General features: G+C 44.5%; 1 protein-coding gene across 3 annotated transcripts in view; it reads left to right on the top strand.

Annotated features, from left to right (window-relative positions):
- Positions 1-23,583, top strand: part of LOC106582257 (diacylglycerol kinase beta) — a 67,425-nt gene that overhangs the window by 8,841 nt on the left and 35,001 nt on the right. For 2 of the 3 annotated variants that reach the window (XM_014165150.3, XM_014165158.3), the window contains 14 exons: positions 3,002-3,078; positions 3,437-3,457; positions 3,567-3,714; positions 4,393-4,542; positions 6,302-6,351; positions 16,199-16,273; positions 16,463-16,582; positions 18,656-18,773; positions 18,994-19,082; positions 19,381-19,497; positions 19,968-20,066; positions 20,228-20,332; positions 21,309-21,382; positions 22,102-22,176. In XM_014165150.3, coding sequence (XP_014020625.1) covers positions 3,002-3,078; positions 3,437-3,457; positions 3,567-3,714; positions 4,393-4,542; positions 6,302-6,351; positions 16,199-16,273; positions 16,463-16,582; positions 18,656-18,773; positions 18,994-19,082; positions 19,381-19,497; positions 19,968-20,066; positions 20,228-20,332; positions 21,309-21,382; positions 22,102-22,176 — 1,318 coding nt within the window. The remainder of the gene's footprint in view (positions 1-3,001; positions 3,079-3,436; positions 3,458-3,566; positions 3,715-4,392; positions 4,543-6,301; positions 6,352-16,198; positions 16,274-16,462; positions 16,583-18,655; positions 18,774-18,993; positions 19,083-19,380; positions 19,498-19,967; positions 20,067-20,227; positions 20,333-21,308; positions 21,383-22,101; positions 22,177-23,583) is intronic. The other variant, XM_014165174.3, reaches the window with a different exon arrangement.

Below are 23,583 nucleotides of genomic sequence, written 5' to 3'. Positions count from 1 at the left end.
CAGGGTATGGGACCGGGGGGGAAATGAGAAAGAGTGAGGGACAGTGTGTGACAGAGAGATTTGGATAATCGTGTTTCAAATTGGCTCACAGCTAGTCATTATGCTCCCTGTGCAGCGAAAGGTTATAAAATATCCCATTCTCCGAGGTGCAACAATGGACCTTCTGCTGTTTCCACCTCTCCCTCCCTCCTTTTCAGTCCCTCCAGCTCACTTTAGCCCCCTCTCTTCTCATTGAAGTGAAGTGAGCTCTATTGCACACTTTCCTCACTTCACATACTGCATGAGCACCAATACTCTACAGTCTACTTCACTGCAGTTATGATTTCGTAATCAGAGACGATTATTAGAATGGATTTTTTTGCTCAGTGACATTGCGGTGTGTATTTGTCCAGGTGCTGTGTAAAAGAACATTGATGTGACATGCATTTTGGCCTAAAGTAACCTACGCTAAGTAATTTCCTTTTAAGTGTTAGCATTAGGATGACAACGTGATAGTTTTTTGACCATGTAGAGGAGTGATAAAAAAACAATGCATGAGTTAATACTTTTTCATTTATTTTTGGTGGGTTTATCACACAGGCACCCAATCACACGCTTCATAGTTTCACATGGTCATCCTTCCAAATCTAGTGTTGTTGCTCCAGAAGCTACAATGAATGAAATGAATGAATTAATGACATTTTATTTTCGTGTCAAATCGCCAATTGGCAACCCGTCCCTTATGGGATTAATTGACACATAAACAAACATTACAATAATTCACTGTGGTAATTAAATGTTAATTCTTCTTCTGGCGTTCTCTGTATGCGCATCACATAAAGAATGAAAGAAAAATGAAAAAAAGTAAATTAATAAATAATAGTAAATAAGGTAATCCAAACAATAATTATATCCATAGAGCAGTAAAATAATATACAATAATATATACATACATACATACACACTGCATATATGCCTACATACATACATACATACATACATACATACATACATACATACATACATACAGTTGAAGTCGGAAGTTTACATACACCTTAGCCAAATACATTTAAACTCAGTTTTTCACAATTCCTGACATTTAATCCTAGTACAAATTCCCTGTCTTCGGTCAGTTAGGATCACCACTTTATTTTAAGAATGTGAAATGTCAGAATAATAGTAGAGAGAATGATTTATTTCAGCTTTTATTTCTTCCATCACATTCCCAGTGGGTCAGAAGTTTACGTACGCTCAATTAGTATTTGGTAGCATTGCCTTTAAATAGTTTAACTTGGGTCAACCGTTTCAGGTAGCCTTCCATAAGCTTCCCACAATAAGTTGGGTGAATTTTGGCCCATTCCTCCTGACAGAGCTGGTGTAACTGAATCAGGTTTGTAGGCCTCCTTGCTCGCGCACGCTTTTTCAGTTCTGCCCACAAAGTTTCTATGGGGTTGAGGTCAGGGCTTTGTGATGGCCACTCCAATACCTTGACTTTGTTGTCTTTAAGCCATTTTGCCACAACTTTGGAAGTATGCTTGGGGTCATTGTCAATTTGGAAGACCCATTTGCGACCAAGCTTTAACTTCCTGACTGATGTCTTGAGATGTTGCTGCAATATATCCAAATAATTTTTCTGCCTCATGATACCATCTATTTTGTGACGTGCACCAGTCCCTCCTGCAGCAAAGCACCCCCACAACATGATGCTGCGACCCCCGTGCTTCGGTTGGGATGGTGTTCTTCGGCTTGCAAGCCTCCCCCTTTTTCCTCCAAACATAACGATGGTCATTATGGCCAAACAGTTCTATTTTTGTTTCATCCGACCAGAGGACATTTCTCCAAAAAGTACAATCTTTGTCCCAATGTGCAGTTGCAAACCGTAGTCTGGCTTTTTTTATGGCGGTTTTGGAGCAGTGGCTTTTTCCTTGCTGGGCGACCTTTCAGGTTATGTTGATATAGGACTCGTTTTACTGTGGATATAGATACTTTTGTACCTGTTTCCTCCAGCATCTTCACAGGGTCCTTTGCTATTGTTCTGGGATTGATTTGCACTTTTTGCACCAAAGTACGTTCATCTCTAGGAGACAGAACGCGTCTCCTTCCTGAGGTCTTGGCTGATTTCTTTTGATTTTCCCATGATGTCAAGCAAAGAGGCACTGAGTTTGAAGGTAGACCTTGAAATACATCCACAGTTACACCTCCAATTGACTCAAATTATGTCAATTAGTCTATCAGAAACTTCTAAAGCCATGACATAATTTTCTGGAATTTCCCAAGCTGTTTAAAGGCACAGTCAACTTAGTGATGTAAACTTCTGACCCACTGGAATTGTGATACAGTGAGTTATAAGTGAAATAATCTGTCTGTAAACCATTTTTGGAAATATTACTTGTCCTAACCGACTTTCCAAAACTGTAGTTTGTTAACAAGAAATTTGTGGAGTGGTTGAAAAACGAGTTTAAATGATTCCAACCTAAGTGTATGTAAACTTCCGACTTCAACTGTACCATATTCAGACAAATAAATACAGAAAAAAGAAACAGAAGTCACTTGAACCCAGTCTGACACAAAGAGAAGATTCATATGGTAGACAAGCCTATACACAATCTATATACACACACCATTAACCACTACAAATACCATAATGGAAGAGCTAGAATAATATAATAAAACAATGTCTATACCAGGGGCCCAAATGGACCAGTCCTGCCAGGACACTCCTGGGGCTAAACTCCCATAGTTTGAAAATACAGGAAGAGACCTTGACAGGAACCAGACCAAACGGACCAGGCAGAGGAGTCTAAACTGTTACCCGTTCCAGAGTCTGGTGATTCCTCCAGTGGTTTCGATGCGGTCTGTTGGGTGTCAGATCTGATTCCTCCAGAGCTGTAGACTGAACCTTTTCAGAGACAATTAGATGAGATCCCGCAGTGGGATCTCCCTTCATGGACATGATGGTATCAATTGCTATTTAATGGGAAGCCTTTATGGTTAGAACATGTGCTGAATGTTTTTATTTTAGACTCAACCAAGAAGCTGAAAGATGTGCTGCAGGAGTTCCATGGAGATGGAGTGTTGGCGAAATATAACCCAGAGGAGGTAGTCATTCTTTCCATAAGACACTGTTCTGGTAGTGATGTGGCATCATTAGCATTGCATGAACCATTGCAGAACTACTTTGAGGCTTCTTTATAATGTAGAACACTACCATCACTTCAGACTTGCTACCAAGTCTTGGTCATTTTGATATCAACAACATTCATCAATGTTATCGGTCTATATTCACCTCAAACCAATATCTTTGTTAGTTTTGGCATTTCAAATTAAGAGGCACTACTTACTTTGGTTATAGAGGGGATGCTGAAAATGTCACACCAGCTTTTCAGGATATGAGTAACTTACTTTTTTCAAGTTTGATTTATTGAGATGCCCAATGTCTTTATTCAATGCTGCATAGAAGCAAGACATACTCAATCAGGTAATGTAATTCCTTGTTCTTCCAGGCATGATATGGTAATGATATGGTTATTAAATCTTCCCTCGTGGGAATTATACCAACCAGGATCATGTTCTGTGTGTTGTTTCAGGAGATTGACTTTGAAGGCTTCAAGGTCTTCATGCAGACGTTTCTGGAGAGCGAGCTGGCAGAGGAGTTCTGTCAACACCTCTTCTTATCATTCAGTAACAAGGGACCAAAACCCAGCCCCTCTTCCATAGACAAGCCCAGAGTTACTGGTAAGACCCTGCACTTCAGCCATAACCTTCAGATGATGTCCTTAAGGGGCAAAGTAGCTTTTATATTGTCTGTGTGCGCTGTTACTGAATTTTTAAAGCTACTTTGCCCTTAGGACCACCGCACCTTCACTTTAGACACAAACAAAGGAACATATCAAGAAGGCATAGAAACTATGACCTCAGCAGCAGACAAACAATCTCTCTAACATCAAATAAAAGCCTAAAGTTGTTTAGGTCTACTTTAGTGTTTACTCCTACCACAAAGAGCAGTGTCCCTGGGTGATACTGTTGTAATTGGTTCAGTGTTGTTAACTCTGTCGTCAGACCACCCCAGATTGCCTTGTTGTCGTGGACTGTAGCTTACAGGCAAGTCATTGAGTGCAGCGTTTGTAGCATCAGCTTGTACTTTTTCACAAAATGTCCAAAATGTACGTGTCCTGAGGCACTAACTACAATCTTCACAAACTAAAACTGTGCTGTCTAGTCAACATTTACTACCATAATATTGGCAAAAACTACACTTATATAACATCTGCAATCAATTTCACAACATGAATTTCGATTTATTGGTAGACAGTTTGAAAGACAGTTTGAGGTTGACATTAGAGGCATAAGCTCAGCAATGATCATAACCGGCCTACATTTTGACCTTCTTCTCTGGCCTTCTTCTCTCTGCAGGCCTCAAGTTGATCAAAGGGAACTCGACCCCTCTGAAGGTGCCCACTCTACCCAGGACTCTGCCCAGACCTCTAGGCATGGTTCAACTGAAGGACATCGTCTGCTACCTCTCACTGCTGGAGGGTGGCCGACCCGAGGACAAACTGGAGTGTGAGTACTAATGATTGTTGTTCCTCTGAAAGGGGAATATACTGGAGTTCCTTTGGCTATAATGCAGAATTGGGATTTCCAGAACAAGAATGTTATTTTGGGGTTTTACCCATGAGAATAATGACATTTGTGTACCGTAAATACAAACACTCATAGCCAAACAAGTTAGAGCTTCATCACAATACACTGCTATATATTTCCCATTACCTAAGCAGGAGCAGCAGGTTACCCTTTTCACTGTAGTCTACTTGAATCATTATGTTTACTGAAAGCCCTTATTAGCGGTGCCATGGTATCTCTTTATTCTACTTAAACTTTAGATGTGTACTTATTTATTTATGACATTATATTAGATAATTGAACATCAGACTTTTTATGTGCTCTTATAATTCTCATCCAACTGCTGAAGAGCAGAGCCGTTCATTAAAAATGAAGTGTGTTAATAATTTAGCAGGTCTGGCCCAGGGAGCACATCATTGGTTTAGCCTTGGATGCTACAGTATCTCTCCTCGTAGAGAGAATCCCACTCTGCCCACCCTACCCCTCCTTCCGTCTAGCCTCGCTGATGTCTTGGGGTGCTAAACAGGGCCCTCTGCTGGTTCTTCTAAGAATGACTGGTTTCAATATACACTTACAGTACAGTACGTTCACTGTAGTTGCTATATCTGTAGGTCTACATACATTGCGCAAAGTCAGGGAATGCATGGCAAAATGAGAAACATCTAAAAAGTGAGTATTGATCATCATCAGTAGCAAGCTAAATTCCCTTGGTTCTGTATGACTGAGGAAATATAACCTATGTCACTACAGTGGATTCAGTAAAAGTTACTGCAACTAGTACTAATCCAGCTTTGAAGAGCAGGTGAGGACAACGACAAATAACAGTCTTTATACTGTAGGTTCATATGGTTAGACAACTTAGCTCTATCCTTTTTTTGGAGTGACTCGACTGTATGCTATTCCTCCCATCTCTCTACACACCATCACCTTCCTGTGGCCACGTTGGATTGCCACCACAAACACCTTCCCAGCTCCAGCAGAGTTCCCAATCCTCCAGGCATCTACCTCACTTCCCCTTCCTCCTGACCGCACCACAGCAGGAAGCTGTCAATTAGCTCCTAATTAGTGTCTGACAAACAGCAGCTTGACGTCAACCCCATATGAAATTAACAACCCCCCTCTTCGAGTCCTTAGTGAACTCACCGGCTCACCCTCCTCAATCCAGCTGGGTTTGTCACGAGCCGCTCCGCTACTGATATTGGGGGAGGGGGTAGCGTCATGCTGAGACTGGGCTAAAAACACTTTTCCACGTATTGGGAATATCCATTAGTATGTAAATTACTTGGGGCAGAGGAGAGTGTTGTCACGATTATATTACTATAGAACTGGTGTGTGTGTGTATCTCTGTCTGTCTGTCAGTCACACTTGTATTGGATAGCCAATTACTGTTCTGGTGAGGGAGCTGTCTGTTTCCATGGTGATGGTGTTGAGTGGTGGCTGGGGGCTAGTGGAGGAACCAATCAGACTTCAACACTGAGATGCTAAGAAAGAACACTTTTATGTGGGGAAACATTGCTTTGAATTGATGGGAGTGCAATAGCTGATTGTACCCTTAAAAAAACGAAAGGAAGTTTTAGTTCCTCAACATAGTAAAGTGCATTCGTGAAACTAAATTGGTACTAAGAATGTGTCTCAATGACATCTATTGCATCTCAAACACCAATTGAAACGGATAAATGTTTGATCTCTTTCTCCACAGTTATGTTTCGTCTCTATGATACTGATGGGAATGGGTCTCTGGATGGTTCGGTAATCATTTTTCCCTCTTCATACGTATTCAAAATAATATGCCAAACAAATGATTTGAACACAGCCTTACATGAAACATCATCTTTGTTATTTGCTAAAGCCTATACCAGAGCCATGTTTGGTTCTGTCCTATACATGCCATGTTATTTACTGTAATGAAAAATTATTGGTGCTGCAACCTGAACTCAAGGGTAGATTTAACATAGTAAATGTAAATCTGTGACACTCCAATTAGAATGATATGTTACGTATGGTATGGTATGGTACGTATTCATTTGTGGATGTATGTCATCCATTTCGCATGATATGTTACACATTTGCAATACGTATGATATGTTACGAATTCCAATTTGTTGTGGCTAACATTAGCTAGGTGGCTAACGCTAACGTTAGCTAGGTGGCTACCATTAGCTAGGCTAGGGGTTAGGGTAAGGTGACCAGATTTCTGAAATAAAAACAGGGGACATTTCCAGTTCGACAGTCAATATATCATCAAAATATCCAATGTTATTATCTATGAAATTAAAAAGGGGGACAATTCCGGTTTCATGTATTTAGTCTAACAGGCACACTGTGATAGAGAAAACAACTATATTACAGAAACCCTACAGACAAGACAGAACTGTCCAATCTAAACAGCCATTCAGTTGTCCTGGTAGTCTGGGTAGAATAAGAGCAGAAGAGAACATAAGCAAAATTGAAAAAACAGAGATAATAGTATATGTGAAATACTTAACAAAATAACAAAGAGACAAGATGATGATGAGATTGGTAACTACATAATATACTTATACCAACCTAATCTGTATATTTCTCAGAAGAATGTATCTTCTTCAGGATTGCTCTGTCTTTGGCCAGCTTCTCCATGAACTCCTGGCAGGGGAGGTTGAAGTTTGTCTTCACAATAAGCATGGCCTTGACGGTCGGAACAGTGAACCTATTTGTTGCTGCTATCCATATATCATTCATTTGGGAGAACACTCTCTCGACTGGTGCATTACTTCCAGGTTAGCACATGACAACAGACGCTAATCTAGCCAGGTTAGTGTGTGGGATGTCGTTCTCTTTGAAGTGGGTAACCACCATGCTCCATCTCTGACTAAGCAGTGTCTCAGATGTTTTCCATTCTTCAAGCGATCTCCCCTTTATGAGCTTTTGCAGGCCAGTAACCTCATCGCACAATGTATCCTCATTGATGGTCACATTGGGGCATTTTTCCTGCAGTGTGGCTGCTGCCTTCTGGATCTTAAAAAAGCTGAGGTTGCCTTTTTAACAGGAGACAATGTAAATCTTTTAGATTATCTGTGTGCTTTCCCCATGCTTGCAAGTAGTTCACAGCCGTAGTGAAGAATGATTGGGATGTTTTGAGAAAGCTCTCTTTAGACATTGCTTAATTTTCCTCTAGCTCTCTCAGAAGTCCTCTGACCAAAACTGGCATGAAGATGTCATCACGTCTTGCAGTCAATTTTGCCTCAACGTTTCTCACAATTGCAGCTGACTCCACAGCACAGCGGTCCTGGCCTTCAAGCATCTTGATCGTGTCACTGAATATGGTCAGGTTTCCATGGGCAAAGGCCAGGCAAAGTTCAGTCAGTGGATCTTCGAACATTGTTCGCAGGACAACAGGGCATTTGTCTTCAGAAAGAAAAAAGGATTTCAATGGCACATACATTTTCAGCACTCTTTCTAGAGCAGGGAGCATGGACATCCAGCGAACATTGCTGTGTCTTAAAATGTTATGGTACTCCTGGCCAACAAACTCACAAAAGCCCTTCAGTTTTTCTATTCTGACGGTGAAAATATGAAAATATCCAAATATCTTTGTGAGCAGGTACTCAACATCAAGGGGAAACATATCCAAAGCTGTTCTGGCCGTGTTATGAATGATGTGGGCAGGACAACCTAAGCCAATCACCTCCCGCTGCAGAGCATTTTTAACTTTGGTATGGACATTGACCCTCCCCAGCCTATTCAGTCCTCCAAAGTTGGTATTTGTGTTGTCGGCAGAGAATGCCATGACTTTGTTTTCCAGGTCAAATTTTGGGATGACCACCAGGACCTCAGCTGCAATCTCCTCTGCTGTTTCTCCTTTCAATTCAACAAAATCGAGCAGTTTTGTTTCTACAGATGTGCTACCATCATATATCTTACAGTATCTGACTACTATTGGCAGCAGCTTTACATGTCCATGATTGGACGCATCAATGGACAGGGACACAAATTCAACCTGGTCTAGGTCCTGTGTTACCAAAGTAGTTGCCCATGGTGCTAACACGTTACTCACTATGGCATCACATTTTGTCCTAGCACATGGTGCTAACACGTTACTCACTATGGCGTCACATTTTGTCCTAGCACATGGTGCTAACACGTTACTCACTATGGCGTCACATTTTGTCCTAGCACATGGTGCTAACACGTTACTCACTATGGCATCACATTTTGTCCTAGCACATGTAAACTTTGGCTCATAAAGCTTCCGTGTCAGTTGTGCTGGGCAGTCCATAGATCTGTAACTATAATTGTGTCGCATAGTGTGGTATGCAAAGACACCCTCCTGCACAGCTAAACCATATTCTTCTTGGGAAGGTTCTACCTTCTTGAAGAATGTGGTGACAGAGGGCATACCAACACGGGCAATCAGATAGGCTCTATTCTTTTTGTCTGCTGATGTTCTACCACTGCCGTTCTTCCCCCGCTGCCAATTGAAAAAGAGGAATCACAAAGGGTGCAGTGAACCATTCTATCATCTTGACCTGAGCTTATAAATCGGTGATGTCATCTATAAAATAGCCTCCAACACTCTACTCAACAAACTGGATACAGTCTATCACAGTGCCATCCATTTTGTCACCAAAGCCCCATACACTACCCACCATTGCGACCTGTACGCCCTCGTTGGTTGGCCCTCGCTTCATACTCGTCGCCAAACCCACTGGCTACAGGTTATGTACAAGTCTCTGCTAGGTAAAGCCCCGCCTTATCTCAGCTCACTGGTCACCATAGCAGCACCCACTCGTAGCATGCGCTCCAGCAGGTATATCTCACTGGTCACCCCCAAAGCCAATTCCTCCTTTGGTCGTCTTTCCTTCCAGTTCTCTGCTGCCAATGACTGGAACGAACTGCAAAAATCTCTGAAGCTGGAGACTCATATCTCCCTCACTAGCTTTAAGCACCAGATGTCAGAGCAGCTCACAGATCACTGCACCTCTACATAGCCAATCTGTAAACAGCCCATCTATCTACCTACCTCATCCCCATACTGTATTTATTTATTTATCTTGCTCCTTTGCACCCCAGTATCTCTACTTGCACATTCATCTTCTGCACATCTACCATTCCAGTGTTTAATTGGTATATTGTAATTACTTCGCCACCATGGCCTATTTATTGCCTTAACTTACCTAATTTGCACTCACTGTATATAGACTTTTTGACTTGTTCTACTGTATGAACTTTTTCTCAACTAGCCTACCTGGTTAAATAAAGGTGAAATAAAAAAATAAAAATAAATTGAAATTCTCTCATCATGTTGTCATTAAAATGGAATTTCCGTTTCTTGGAAAGAGCCATTGTACCTCCTCTGTCTGCTCTTCTTCACTCTCCTTGTGTCACTCTTTTTACTCTCTTACATTTACATTTACGTCATTTAGCAGACGCTCTTATCCGGAGCGACTTACAAATTGGTGCATTCACCTTATAACTTTTTCTTCTCCTCCAATCTTTCTCCTCCTCTTTTCTTCACTCGTCTTCCTTATCTTTCTTCCTTTCCCTCTCTTTACCTTTCCACCTCACTCTTCTACACACTCCTCGCTTCACTCTTTTTACTCCCTTCATTTTTCATTCTCACTCTCTTCTCCTTCCTCTCCAATCTTTAATAATAAATAGTACACTATTAGATCAAATACTTTGGTTAACAGATTCCCATTGCTTGCCTCATTTTTGTATTTTATCTTAAAAACATGGTTTGGAATAATAAATTGGCAGGCTCTGTAATCATATCTTTACCTTTCCTCCTCTCTCTCTTTCTGTCACGGGCTGGCTCGAAAAAACAACAGGAGAGATAGAGTCAGGCGCAGGAGACAGAGAGTTCTTGACCACACTTCTTTATTCAAAGCAACTGGATGTGGTCGCCAAAAGTATAGGGGCGCAGCCCTTAAATTATTCTGCGGTGGTGTACACAATGAAAACAAACCACAGGCAGAGGGAAAAAACCAGTACACATTCCTATCGCACAAAACCCGGACAAGAAACACAATCACGCACAAACACATACATCCAACGCTAAACTAAATAACCCCCCCCTACTAATGACTAACCCAAAACAGGTGCGTGCCTACCTAGACCTAACCAACAGAAAGTGAAACAAAAAGGGATCGATGGTAGCTAGTAGGCTGGCGACGACGACCGCCGAGCTCCGCCCGGCCGAGGAGGGGCGCCACGGTCCGTCACTGTCGTGCCAGTACTCCCCCCTGACGCGCGGCTCCCGCAGCGCGCCGACGCCGGCCTCGAGGACGCCCCGGAGGGCGAGGCGCAGGGCAATCCGGATGGAGGCTGTGGAACTCCCGGATGAGCGCTGGGTCCAGTATGTCCTCCACCGGTACCCAGCACCTCTCCTCCGGGCCGTACCCCTCCCAGTCCACGAGGTACTGCAGGCCCCTCGCCCGGCGTCTGGAGTCCAAGATGGACCGGACTGTGTACGCCGGGGGCCCCCCGATGTCCAGGGGGGGGTGGAGGGACCTCCCGTACCTCATTTTCCTGCAGCGGACCAGCTACCACCGGCCTGAGGAGAGACACATGAAACGAGGGGTTAATACGATAATAAGAAGGAAGTTGTAATCTGTAACACACCTCGTTTATTCTCCTCAGGACTTTAAATGGCCCCACAAACCGCGGACCCAGCTTCCGGCAGGGCAGGCGGAGGGGCAGGTTCCGGGTCGAGAGCCAGACTCTCTCCCCTGGGGTGAACACGGGGGCCTCGCTGCGGTGCCGGTCAGCGCTCGCTTTTTGTCGCTCCCTGGCTCGTTCCAGGGATTCCTGCACAGCGTCCCAGGTCTCCCTTGAGCGCTGAACCCATTCCTCCACCGCAGGGGCCTCCGTCTGGCTCTGATGCCATGGCCCCAGGACCGGCTGATAACCCAACACACATTGGAATGGTGACATGTTGGTGGAGGAGTGGCGCAAAGAGTTCTGAGCCATTTCGGCCCATGGCACGAACCTTGCCCACTCCCCTGGCCGGTCCTGGCAGTAGGACCGCAGAAACCTGCCCACCTCCTGGTTTACCCTTTCTACCTGCCCATTACTTTTGGGGTGAAACCCCGAGGTCAAACTGACCGAAACCCCCAGTCGCTCCATAAACGCCCGCCACACTCGGGACGTGAACTGGGGGCCTCGATCTGAGACGATATCCTCGGGCACCCCGTAGTGCCGGAAGACGTGGGTGAATAAGGCTTCCGCGGTCTGCAGGGCCATAGGAAGACCGGGTAACGGAAGCAGACGGCAGGACTTAGAAAACCAGTCCACAACGACCAGGATCGTAGTGTTGCCCTGAGACGGCGGGAGATCGGTCAGGAAATCCACCGCCAGGTGGGACCATGGTCGTTGTGGAACCGGGAGGGGTTGTAATTTCCCTCTAGGCAGGTGCCTGGGAGCTTTACTCTGAGCGCACACCGAACAGGAGGAGACATAGTGCCTCACGTCCCTCACCAAGGTGGGCCACCAGTATCTCCCACTAAGACAACACACTGTCCGCTCAACCCCTGGGTGACCCGAGGAGGGAAGCGTGTGAGCCCACCGAATCAGACGATCGCGAACACCGAGCGGAACGTACTTACGACCCACTGGACACTGCGGAGGAGTAGGCTCTGTCCGTAACGCCCGCTCGATGTCCGCGTCCACCTCCCAGACCACCGGTGCCACCAGGCAGGAGGCTGGAAGTATGGGCGTGGGATCGGTGGACCGTTCCTCGGCGTCATGGAGACGAGACAGTGCGTCGGCCTTAGTGTTCCGGGAACCTGGGATATACGAGATGTTAAACCGAAATCTCGTAAAGAACATCGCCCACCTGGCTTGACGCGGGTTCAGTCTCCTCGCCGCCCGGATGTACTCCAGATTGCGGTGGTCAGTCCAGATGAGAAAAGGGTGACGCGCCCCCTCAAGCCAATGTCTCCACACCTTCAGGGCTCTGACCACAGCCAACAGCTCCCTGTCCCCCACATCATAGTTACGCTCCGCCGGACTCAACTTCCTAGAGAAGAAGGCGCAGGGGCGGAGCTTGGGGGGGGGCGCCCGAGCGCTGGGACAGCACGGCTCCTACCCCAGCCTCGGACGCGTCCACCTCCACTATGAAGGGCAAAGAGGGGTCCGGGTGCGCCAGCACCGGAGCGTCGGTGAACAAAACCTTCAGACGACTAAAGGCCCTGTCCGCCTCCGCGGACCACTGCAACCGCACCGGGCCCCCCTTCATCAGTGAGGTAATGGGAGCCGCCACCTGCCCAAAGCCCCGGATAAACCTCCGGTAGTAATTGGCAAATCCCAAAAACCGCTGCACCTCCTTCACCGTGGTGGGAGTCGGCCAATTACGCACGGCTGAGATGCGGTCACATTCCATCACTACCCCTGATGAGGAAATGCGATACCCCAAGAAAGAGACGGCTGGTTTGGAAAACTCACATTTCTCAGCCTTGACGTATAGGTCATGCTCCACCAGTCTCCCAAGCACTTTACGCACCAGAGACACATGCTCGGCGCGTGTAGCGGAGTAGACCAGAATGTCATCGATGTACACCACTACACCCTGACTGAGCAGGTCCCGGAGAATCTCGTCCACAAAGGATTGGAAGACTGCGGGAGCATTCTTTAACCCATACGGCATGACGAGGTACTCATAATGGCCAGATGTGGTACTAAATGCAGTTTTCCACTCGTCTCCTCCTCGGATACGCACCAGATTATATGCACTCCTGAGATCCAATTTCGTGAAGAAGCGCGCCCCGTGAAATGACTCCATCGCCGAGGCGATGAGAGGTAGTGGGTAACTGAAACCCACTGTGATGGCATTTAGACCTCTATAGTCAATGCACGGGCGCAGACCTCCCTCCTTCTTCTTCACGAAAAAGAAGCTCGAGGAGACGGGTGAGTTAGATGGCCGAATGTATCCCTGCCTCAAAGACTCAGTGACGTATGTTTCCATAGCCGCTGTTTCCTCCTGAGACAGGGGATAAACGTGACTACGAGGAAGTGCAGCGCCCACCTGGAGGTTTATCGCACAGTCTCCTCGTCGATGAGGTGGTAATTGGGTCGCCTTCGTTTTACTGTCTCCCCAGCACCGGTCCACAGTGTGCCCTCTGCGACCACATGAGGTGCAGGAGCGAACTCCCCCTCCAGTCTTCCTGGCTGCTGCCCCCCCTATCTCCATAGGCGTGGGAGCAGGAGGGCTGGAGGGTGGAATGAGCAGGGCCCGGGTTGGACGTCCGAGGGCGGCCAGCAGATTGTCCAGTCGGATGGACAGATCCACCAGTTGGTCCAGTGTGTTGGTCGTGTCCCGACAGGCTAATTCCCGGCGGACGTCCTCCCTCAAACTACAACGGTAGTGATCTATAAGGGCCCTCTCATTCCACCCTGCTCCCGCGGCCAGGGTGCGGAACTCGAGAGCAAAATCCTGCGCGCTCCTCGTCTCCTGCCTCAGGTGAAACAGCCGCTCACCCGCCGCTCTCCCCTCCGGGGGATGATCGAATACTGCCCGAAAGCGGCGGGTGAACTCTGGGTAGTTATCCCTGGCTGAGTCCGGACTGTCCCACACGGCGTTTGCCCATTCCAGGGCCTTACCCGTGAGACAGGAGACGAGGACGCTGACGCTCTCCTCCCCCGAGGGAGAGGGACGAACGGTCGCCAGGTATAACTCCAACTGGAGTAAGAAGCCCTTACACCCAGCGGCCGTCCCATCGTACTCCCTGGGGGGAGCGAGTTTCACCCCACTGGTACTGGGTGCTGTGGGTGCTGGTGGGGGCGCAGGCTGTTGACCTTCCGCGTTCAGGGGGCCGAGAGCGCGTTGGTCCCAGCTCTCCATGTGCGCCAACACCTGATCCATGGCGTTCCCCAGACGGTGGAGCAGGGTGGAGTGTTGGTCAACGGTTTCCTCCATGGACAGGGCTGGCGCTGAAGCTCCTGCTGACTCCATCAAGTTGAGGTGCGTGATTTCTGTCACGGGCTGGCTCGAAAAAACAACAGGAGAGGTAGAGTCAGGCGCAGGAGACAGAGAGTTCTTGACCACACTTCTTTATTCAAAGCAACTGGATGTGGTCGCCAAAAGTATAGGGGCGCAGCCCTTAAATTATTCTGCGGTGGTGTACACAATGAAAACAAACCACAGGCAGAGGGAAAAAACCAGTACACGTTCCTATCGCACAAAACCCGGACAAGAAACACAATCACGCACAAACACATACATCCTACGCTAAACTAAATAACCCCCCCTACTAATGACTAACCCAAAACAGGTGCATGCCTACCTAGACCTAACCAACAGAAAGTGAAACAAAAAGGGATCGATGGTAGCTAGTAGGCCGGCGACGACGACCGCCGAGCTCCGCCCGGCCGAGGAGGGGCGCCACCGTCCGTCACTGTCGTGACACTTTCACTCTTCTTCCTATCCAGTCTTCCTCCTCTCCTTCCTCTCCACTCTCTAACAGAAAACATTATGCTAATGTTGTCCATGAAAATGTATAAATATATTTTCACAATACTTATTATAATGCCAAACCATTAAAATTGTAATCTACAAATAAATATTATAATAATTAATTGTCCATTATCTTAATATAATCATATTTTCAAAATGGCCCGTCCACTGCATGCTTACATGTGAAAAATGTTTAACCTAGCTACCAGTAGCTACCTAAACTAACTAGCTAACTTAGTCTACATAGCTAACGTTAGCTAGCATAACCTATTTAAAACCTTATTGGTCAGATCATCTATCTATATAATAAATTGTGACATTATAACATCACTAGGTAGTATCTCAAACGATTGTAACTTACCTGGCTTGAAAAGACGTTTGTGGTGATGTTGTGGATTCATATGACACTTGCTAGTTTCTGGCTGAGTTTTCCACAGCAGTTTTCTCTAAAACTAGCGCTAGCAAGTAGAAGAAGAAGAGTGAATAAAGCTGCTATAGCGAGCAGGGGTTAAGGTTAGAGTTCAGGTTAGGGTTAAGAGTTAGGTTAAGGTTAGGGTTAGGGGAAGGGTTAGCTAACATGCTTGTAGTTGCAAAGTAGCTAAAAAGTAGCAAGTAGTTGTAAAGTTGCTGATTAGCTAAAATGCTAAAGTTGTCTGTGATGAGATTCTAACACGCAATCCTTTTGGGTTGCTAGACGTTCGTGTTATAAGTCTACCCATCCAACCTGACCAACCACCCTGCTTTTGTTTTTTACCTTAAGTAACCTTCTGTCTTATTTAACTACACCAAACATAACATATCATACTCATTTGAGTGTCCCAGATTTATTTTACTATGTTACGTCTAGTCTATGAGACCAGGCTGGGTACAATGGTACATGATAGCTACCTAATGCTACCTAGCAGGTGGATAAATGTCTCCTGTTCATTGCTCTGGTCTGCATGTGATGACTCTCCACTAGACGATAATTGCCCTCCCTTAGGGCAACCATTGTAATTAAGTCATCAAGCCTGTATCAGTTTTCAAGCTGCCTTTGTTGTGCATTGTACAACTCTCCTTTGGAGAGAGAAGATTGTACCAACTGACCATTACATACTGTTCATCAACTGAAGAATGGCTATTGTACCATAGATATATTTTGATGCAAGATTTGTTTTCCACTTCTAGGAACTGGAGCACATCATCTCTCAAATGATGCATGTTGCTGAGTACTTGGAATGGGATGTGACAGAACTGAAGCCGGTAAAATACATATTTTTTCATAAACATTTAATATACTGCAGATCCATAGACATAAAGCTCTAGGGCCCCCTAGTTTCAGTTATATGAATAACAAGAAAATACTGTAACTTTGTATATCTTGAATGAGGGTGTCATATATAATCTGTGCTGACAGATCCCACTGTACTGTCTCTGATTGGTTGTGAGTAGATTCTGCAGGAGATGATGCAGGAGATCGACTATGACCATGACGGCACAGTTTCTCTAGTGGAGTGGATCCAGGGAGGCAGCACGACCATCCCCCTGCTGGTACTACTGGGCCTAGAGACGGTGAGTAGTCACGAATGTGTTACCTAAACATCATCACTGTTTTTACTTTCAATGGCAGATTTTCTAGACCGGAGCCAAAGAGATTGTCTATGTATGGCTCTGAAGTATCCAGTTCTGGTCCTGGATGGCCAGAGTGTGTGCAGGATTTAGTTCAATCCCAGTTAAAGGCCCAATGCAGCCATTTTTATATCAATATCAAATCATATCTGGGTAACAATTAAGTACCTTACTGCAAAAGCTATTTCTCAAGCAAGAATTTTGCTAGGACTGTCTGGTAGTGGTCTGAAGGGAAACTGAAAACCAGCTGTTATTGGCAGGCAGGTTTGGAACTCTCTTTGTTATTGGTCTATTAACTTATTTACTGCCTGGTGATGTCACCAGGGAAGCCGGAACTCCATTCATGCAAAAACTGCTGATTAGAAGATCCTGTGTAGATTGCATTTTCAACCAGCAACTGGGTCATTACACAAAATGGGTGCCTTTTGCATCCACTTGATATCTTAAGTAGGAATTGTGCACCAATATTGAATTTTAAAAGCATGTCATATTAAATGAAGTGCCCTTTAATATAGACCACATGAGGAATTCAATAAATCGTATTTTTAATATGAATAAAGGCTTGCTAATCACTTCTAAGAAGATTTCAATCTACTTCATCCAAAAATCTATCAAAGTATAATTATTGTAAAGCCCTAGTTATTGTTGTTGCTTTGACAAAGGGATCTCTGAAGATGATGATTTTTTTCTTCATGTGATTAGTGATTCATTTACGTATGTCCCTCATTTTCAGGAGAAAGCTGTTGCGTGAACTGAACTCTTGTTTCAATATGGTGAAACTATTCCGTTGAAAATGTTTTTTTTTCTAAAGAAACATTGAACATCAAATAGTCAAATCATAGTGTACAAGCAGGTGAGCTGGTTCTACTCTTTTTGGCCATTTTGGTGTTTTGTGGTAGATAAAGGAGCTGGTCGGGCATAACACATCAACCCAGGCTAGAAATGTTTTAGATGTTACATTTTTTTGTGAAGCTTGCATTCAGTTGCAACTCCCCTGTTACATTCAACTCGGTTACTTTATTTGACACTTAATAGGCACTTACTTTAGTCGTTTTTGTTATTTTACCTCTTGAGATGGGAAAGCATGTGGTCTTTGTTTCAGAATGTTAACATGAGGTGAAAACAAACGTCTTTTTTGACCAAGTTACACTTTTTAAAAGGCACCGGATTGGTGGAACGACCCAACTATCAGGAAACAACACAGAAGAAAAAAAATCTGACCTTTACAGTGTTATTTTCATCAGCTGTTGTATAATATGATGCAAAACACAGAGAAGACAGAATTTTGACTACGCTGGGCCTTTAAACCCTCTATAGCCTGATTCACACTACCAGGCCAAACCAAGCCAAAGCCAGCTGTATTAGGCCAGCCTGCTTCCTCATCCACCGTAGTTGCTGGAACCGTGCTGGAAAGGACAATGTGGGAAAACAATATTTGAGCCAGCAGAGCATGGTTGTGGTGGGCCCTATTGTGTGAATCAGGTACAAGGTCTGGACATTCCCACCACTGCCTAACTAGTCAACAGCTTCGTCAGACGACACCACTGATGTCCCAGCTCTCTTTGTCCACTAGATGGAGTCATCTCTTCAGTTTTTTTGCTGCCTTTATCGTCAATGATCTTGAACAAGTAATCACTTATCAAAGGCTAATGAGACAGTCTCTTACAGTGACGTCAGACTGTCATTTTGCTGTGATTGACATAATAGATGACATGATTAATGACACAGGATTAAAGGGAAGAACCCAGGCAATCCTCCCCACTAAAGTTGATGGCTTTGGAGAACAGTAAAAAATTTGCAAAACCTTTTACATGGCCCACATTCAGTTGCCAAACGTTGTCAAACACTGCAGATCAAAATGCCACGATAGAGCCGATGTGATTCCTTATTGTACATGTCAGAGAGGCATGTTTGTTTTACATGGCCTATTTATATCTGCCATGTAACGAATTACCCAACTATCAACCAGTCAATAATTAACCAATCAATCAAACCAATCAATCATCTTTCCTTTAGAATGTGAAAGACGATGGGCAGCATGTGTGGAGACTGAAGCACTTCAACAAGCCGGCCTACTGTAACTTGTGCCTGAACATGCTTATAGGCCTGGGCAAGCAAGGGCTGTGCTGCTCATGTGAGTATGGTAACAGTAACAGTTGTTTCCTCATGTCTACTCTAATTTATACCATTCATAAAAGGTTTATTCCATGCACTTTTTCATCATTAAGAAGGCATTTTTGTGACCCAAATCCCCCCTTGAAAATGTGGATCTCCAACCTCAATTTAATGTTTGCTATTTTTACTTGTTTTTGTGATTTTTTTGTTGTTGTCAAAATGTGTTCCACCTCTCCCAGTCTGCAAGTACACTGTCCATGAGCGCTGTGTAGCCCGTGCTCCTCCGTCGTGCATCAAAACCTACGTGAAGAGCAAGAAAAACACAGAGGTGCATCCAATTGGAGTGTTTACTAATCGGCACGCTCGGATCAGCGATGCTCCATGGAGCTTAGATCCAGGGCTCCTTCCTCACTAATGGAATTAAACAAGCCATTCTGATATTAAGCATAGCTAATTACAATATTTAGTCTGGTTTAAATACATGCCCAACACACAAACAACATTGTTACATTTTTGTAAAAAAAAAAATCTTTCTTTCTTGATTTCTTTCTTTCTTACTGTTATGGATGTCTCACTTGTTTTCTGTTCTGCTTTTCTCCTCTGTTTCTCTGTTTCTCGCTCCACAGGTGATGCACCATTTCTGGGTGGAGGGAAACTGCCCGACCAAGTGTGACAAGTGTCACAAAACCATTAAGTGTTACCAGGGTTTGACTGGGCTTCACTGTGTGTGGTGCCAAATCACGGTACACCCCCCCCCCCAGGAGAGTCAGCCACCTCCTCATTATTTTCCACTGTTTCTTGCTGTTTATGATTTATTTTTTGCACCTTTTATCCGAGTCCTCTCACTTTACCAATTTACACCAAGTAACAGTTATTTCCAGTATTCTGCTAATGGAAAATAAACCACAGTTAAAATGTGTTTTGATATCAGTCTTTTTTAATTTTGTGTAATTTCCAAAAACACACCTCTTAACATTGGGTTTATATGCTCTTGCTTTTTACTCAACAGCACTTGGTGTTTCGCTAAAAACAATTCTACATAGCTGATACAAACTGAACGTTATATTTTATGGCCCCCATACATTTTAAAGGCACTGAACTCTAATATCAAATTACAAATGACAATCAAATGAAAGGTTACATTGAATAATATGTAATGATCTTGAATGTCACCCTGATACTAATATGGTTGTAATTGATTCCCCTCATCCAGCTTCATAATAAGTGTGCCTCCCATGTGAAACCTGAGTGTGACTGTGGACCACTGAAGGACCATGTCCTGCCCCCCAACACAATCTGTCCTGTCATACTGGTGAATTTAACTTTCAAAATGATACCATATTCTGCTTATATACACATTTACCACAGGATAGCTTTATCATACGTAGATCACAGTTTCCCATATTGTTGATAACGTGTATTAGATTGTTTTCAAGATGCCCATTTCTACTGTCTGTGCACTTTGACCCCCAGGAAAGACAGTCTACGGTGAGGAAAGATTCCAGATCCAGCCAATCAGGAGGCAGAGGGAAGATGCAGAGAGCCAACTCAGTCACAGTGGATGGCCAAGGACTACAGGTGACAATCCAAACCTTTTTCTTTTTCTTCTATAGAAGCATCAGGATAACATTTAGTAGAATTTAGTGAAAAATGTGTACTTTAAATTGATATTTCAAATCTAACCACAATTTAGACTTTGATGGGTGCAGGATAATATAAAATGACTCTGTTCGGATTAATATGAGATTAGTTTCTACTGGTGAACAAAACAAGAATCAGCTCCATCCAAATCCTCCTTAATATCTAACAGACAGACTACTGGTGACAATCAACCTGAATCATCCCCCCGCCACATCCATCTCAGCCCTCTCCGGCTAACCAGCATAATAATCAGGATTATTATTTATAATTAGAGGAAGTAATGGATCACTCCTGGCTGGACAGGGAGCTCATTAATCCACCGCTCGGCCTGCTGGGATAGCAGACAGGGAGAGTTAAGAGCTTCATCTGTGTCAGGGAGCTGCACGGGCGCACTGTCACCGCCGCCCGCCACTGAGTGGCAGGAAGGCCAACTCACAGGCTACAGCCTGCGATTAGGGCTTGTTTTGTTTATGCCTCGCCTCAGCCCTGGCTGCCTCCAGCGTGGTAGAGGCCTACTGCTTCTCTCTAGCCACTGCTCTACCAGATGTAGCGATAGAGAGGCTTGTCTCTAAGGACAGCCCCCGTGTCACTCAAGACTCAAACTGCTTCTCCCAATCAGGAGATGGTGATGGTTATAACTTGAATTAGGAGGGGTATTGTTCAGTTGATTTCCTGGGATTTTGTTGGGTATTGTCTGTTATTCTCGTGAGAAATGTTTAAACTTTTAATTGTCGATACCAGTAACAAGAGGGGCCAGGGTGAAGCAGCCAGGCAATTTTTTAAAATAAATATAAATATTTTTTATTCACAGTTTATAATAATGATTTTACGCTATACTTTAACGTAAGATCAGCCTACTACATTATAAGCATTTGGACTGAAATCGCTTTCTGTTTCGATATATTTTCCATAGATCACAACAATAGAGGGAACTCATCCTCTGCTGGTGTTTGTGAATCCAAAGAGTGGAGGGAAGCAGGGCGACAGGTAAGCACACTCTCTCCCCACACTCTACCTCTCTGTAAAAAAAGGGATTCTCAGAACTGCTCTTCAATCAAAGAGCTGCGTAGCCCGGCTGCACACAGAGTGCTCAAGGCTTAGTTAGTCAAATAGAAACACAATAACATTGACCTACGGACTCCTGCCTGATTCAGCAGAGGTTCTTAGATGGCGCTGTCGTTGACTGTCACATCCCTGGTTGTCAGTGTATAGATTAGACCTCCTTCTTTAACCCAGGGCCTAATTGGGTTATTACTGAACATATTCATTCTACTCCTTATTACTCCAGTCCTCATTTGTTTAAATGATGAGATCAAAATATGACTTGAGCCAGTTGATATAATGAAATGGAAATTAAAATGAATTAGTCTTTCTAATGACTTCTTCCTATAGCCCTCCCAGTTGCTGACAATGACACTGGGATAGGGCATTGGAGCTGTCAATCATACTGTAGCAAAACGGCATACAGACAATGTACAGGGGTTCAGTTAAGTGTTTGCATTTGGACTTTTCTTCACGATCCAGATGTTCTGTGGTAGCTGTAAGGGGGAGATGTTTCATTAGGTTTCTGTGGGTCAACTCAACACTGTATTGCTGGTTGTCACAATTTCATCCTCTTCTTTCTTCCTTTCCTTGTTTCTCCTCTTTTTCCTCTTTCCTCCTCTCCTCTCCTCTCCTTTCCTCTCCTCTCCTCTCCTCTCCTCCAGAATCTACAGAAAATTCCAGTACCTCTTAAACCCTCGGCAGGTATACAACCTGGCCAAGAACGGACCCATGCCTGGGTAAGTTCTGCTCTAATCATCTCACACAGACTCCGCAACATCACCTAAATTGCACAGAACACTCTACAGTCATGATTCAACTATCATTATTATCCTCAAGTTACATGTGGAATCAGAGTGGTGGATGAGCGACTGTTTACAAAGCCCTAATGTATTCCGCTGTTGCCCAGTCATAATATCCAACATCTCATGCAAGGGAGGTCTCTCAATTTGAGCCTCTCACTCAATCAGGATTCATATGCAGACGTGATTGAAAGGTGAGATCAGAGATCCCAAACAGTGAGACAACAACACTGTGCTTGAGTCTAGTATTGGTTACAGTGGGTGGGAATAGCGATATATTGTGAGTGACGCGAGGCATGCTGATGTGTGATCACGCATACCGCTGTAGGCTGCACAGGTATGGGTCTGGGGCCTGGGGTCTGGGGACTATCCGTGTCTATGGTTAAGAAGATGAGCAGATCATTTCAATGCACAAGGTTCCGCCCCTTTTGTTTTAGACACATCACTTTCGGAGCATTCTGAAATGCAGGAACACATCACTTTCGGAGCATTGTGAAATGCAGGAACACACACTCGGCGCACTGTGCGGCCCCTCGGAGCATTCTGAAATGCAGGAACACATCACTTTCGGCGCATTCTGAAATGCAGGAACACCACTTTCGGAGCATTCTGAAATGCAGGAACACATCACTTTCGGAGCATTCTGAAATGCAGGAACACATCACTTTCGGAGCATTCTGAAATGCAGGAACACATCACTGCCGTGCTCTAATGTCGCTGGATTTTGATTATGTTTTGAAAGCAGAATGTAAATGGTTTGCGAAGAGGAAGTCCAATATAAACTTTTGTAGACGGTTTAGTTTGTGCTCATAATTACAGTGGCCCAGAGGGGCAAAATAATGGCTTTACTCCATAGATCTATCTTACACAGTCGTAAGATTTGAAATTGACCTTGTCGGCCATATTGTGCCTTCGCTATTGATTCTCTGTGTTTGGAGCTTTGTTGGCTGGGAAGGCCATGTTTATTGACGAGGCTCTTAGAGACGTGTTGCACTCAGAAGAAGCCCCTCTCTGTCTTTAGCTGGGAACATTCCAGATGACCTTGTCCGGCTGTAACCTTGTTAATATTTGGTGAAGTGTATGTAATGCGGTTGGCATTAACAAGGTGACTGGTGACCGTGGCCACTAGCAGGCTGAGGCAGCCGCACACACTGCTGTCAATTAGCACTAGCACTAACGCAATTAGCCCAAATTAAGTGTTTGTTTCTTGGTATTTAAATATCCCCAAAGTTGCCTTTCATGTTCACGGCCGTCTGTTTTGCACCTAATACGGTTTGCAGTCCCAGTTGGAGAGTAATTGAGCGAATAATTTATCCGCCATATGAGGCTTGGAGGCTCCCTCAT

This window comes from Salmo salar, chromosome 02 (genome assembly GCF_965601325.2).
Source record: "Salmo salar chromosome 02, fSalSal1, whole genome shotgun sequence".
In the NCBI taxonomy this organism is placed as follows: Eukaryota; Metazoa; Chordata; class Actinopteri; order Salmoniformes; family Salmonidae; genus Salmo; species Salmo salar.
The sequence above is the reverse complement of the archived record's forward strand: the minus strand, read 5'-3'. Positions and strand labels throughout refer to the sequence as shown.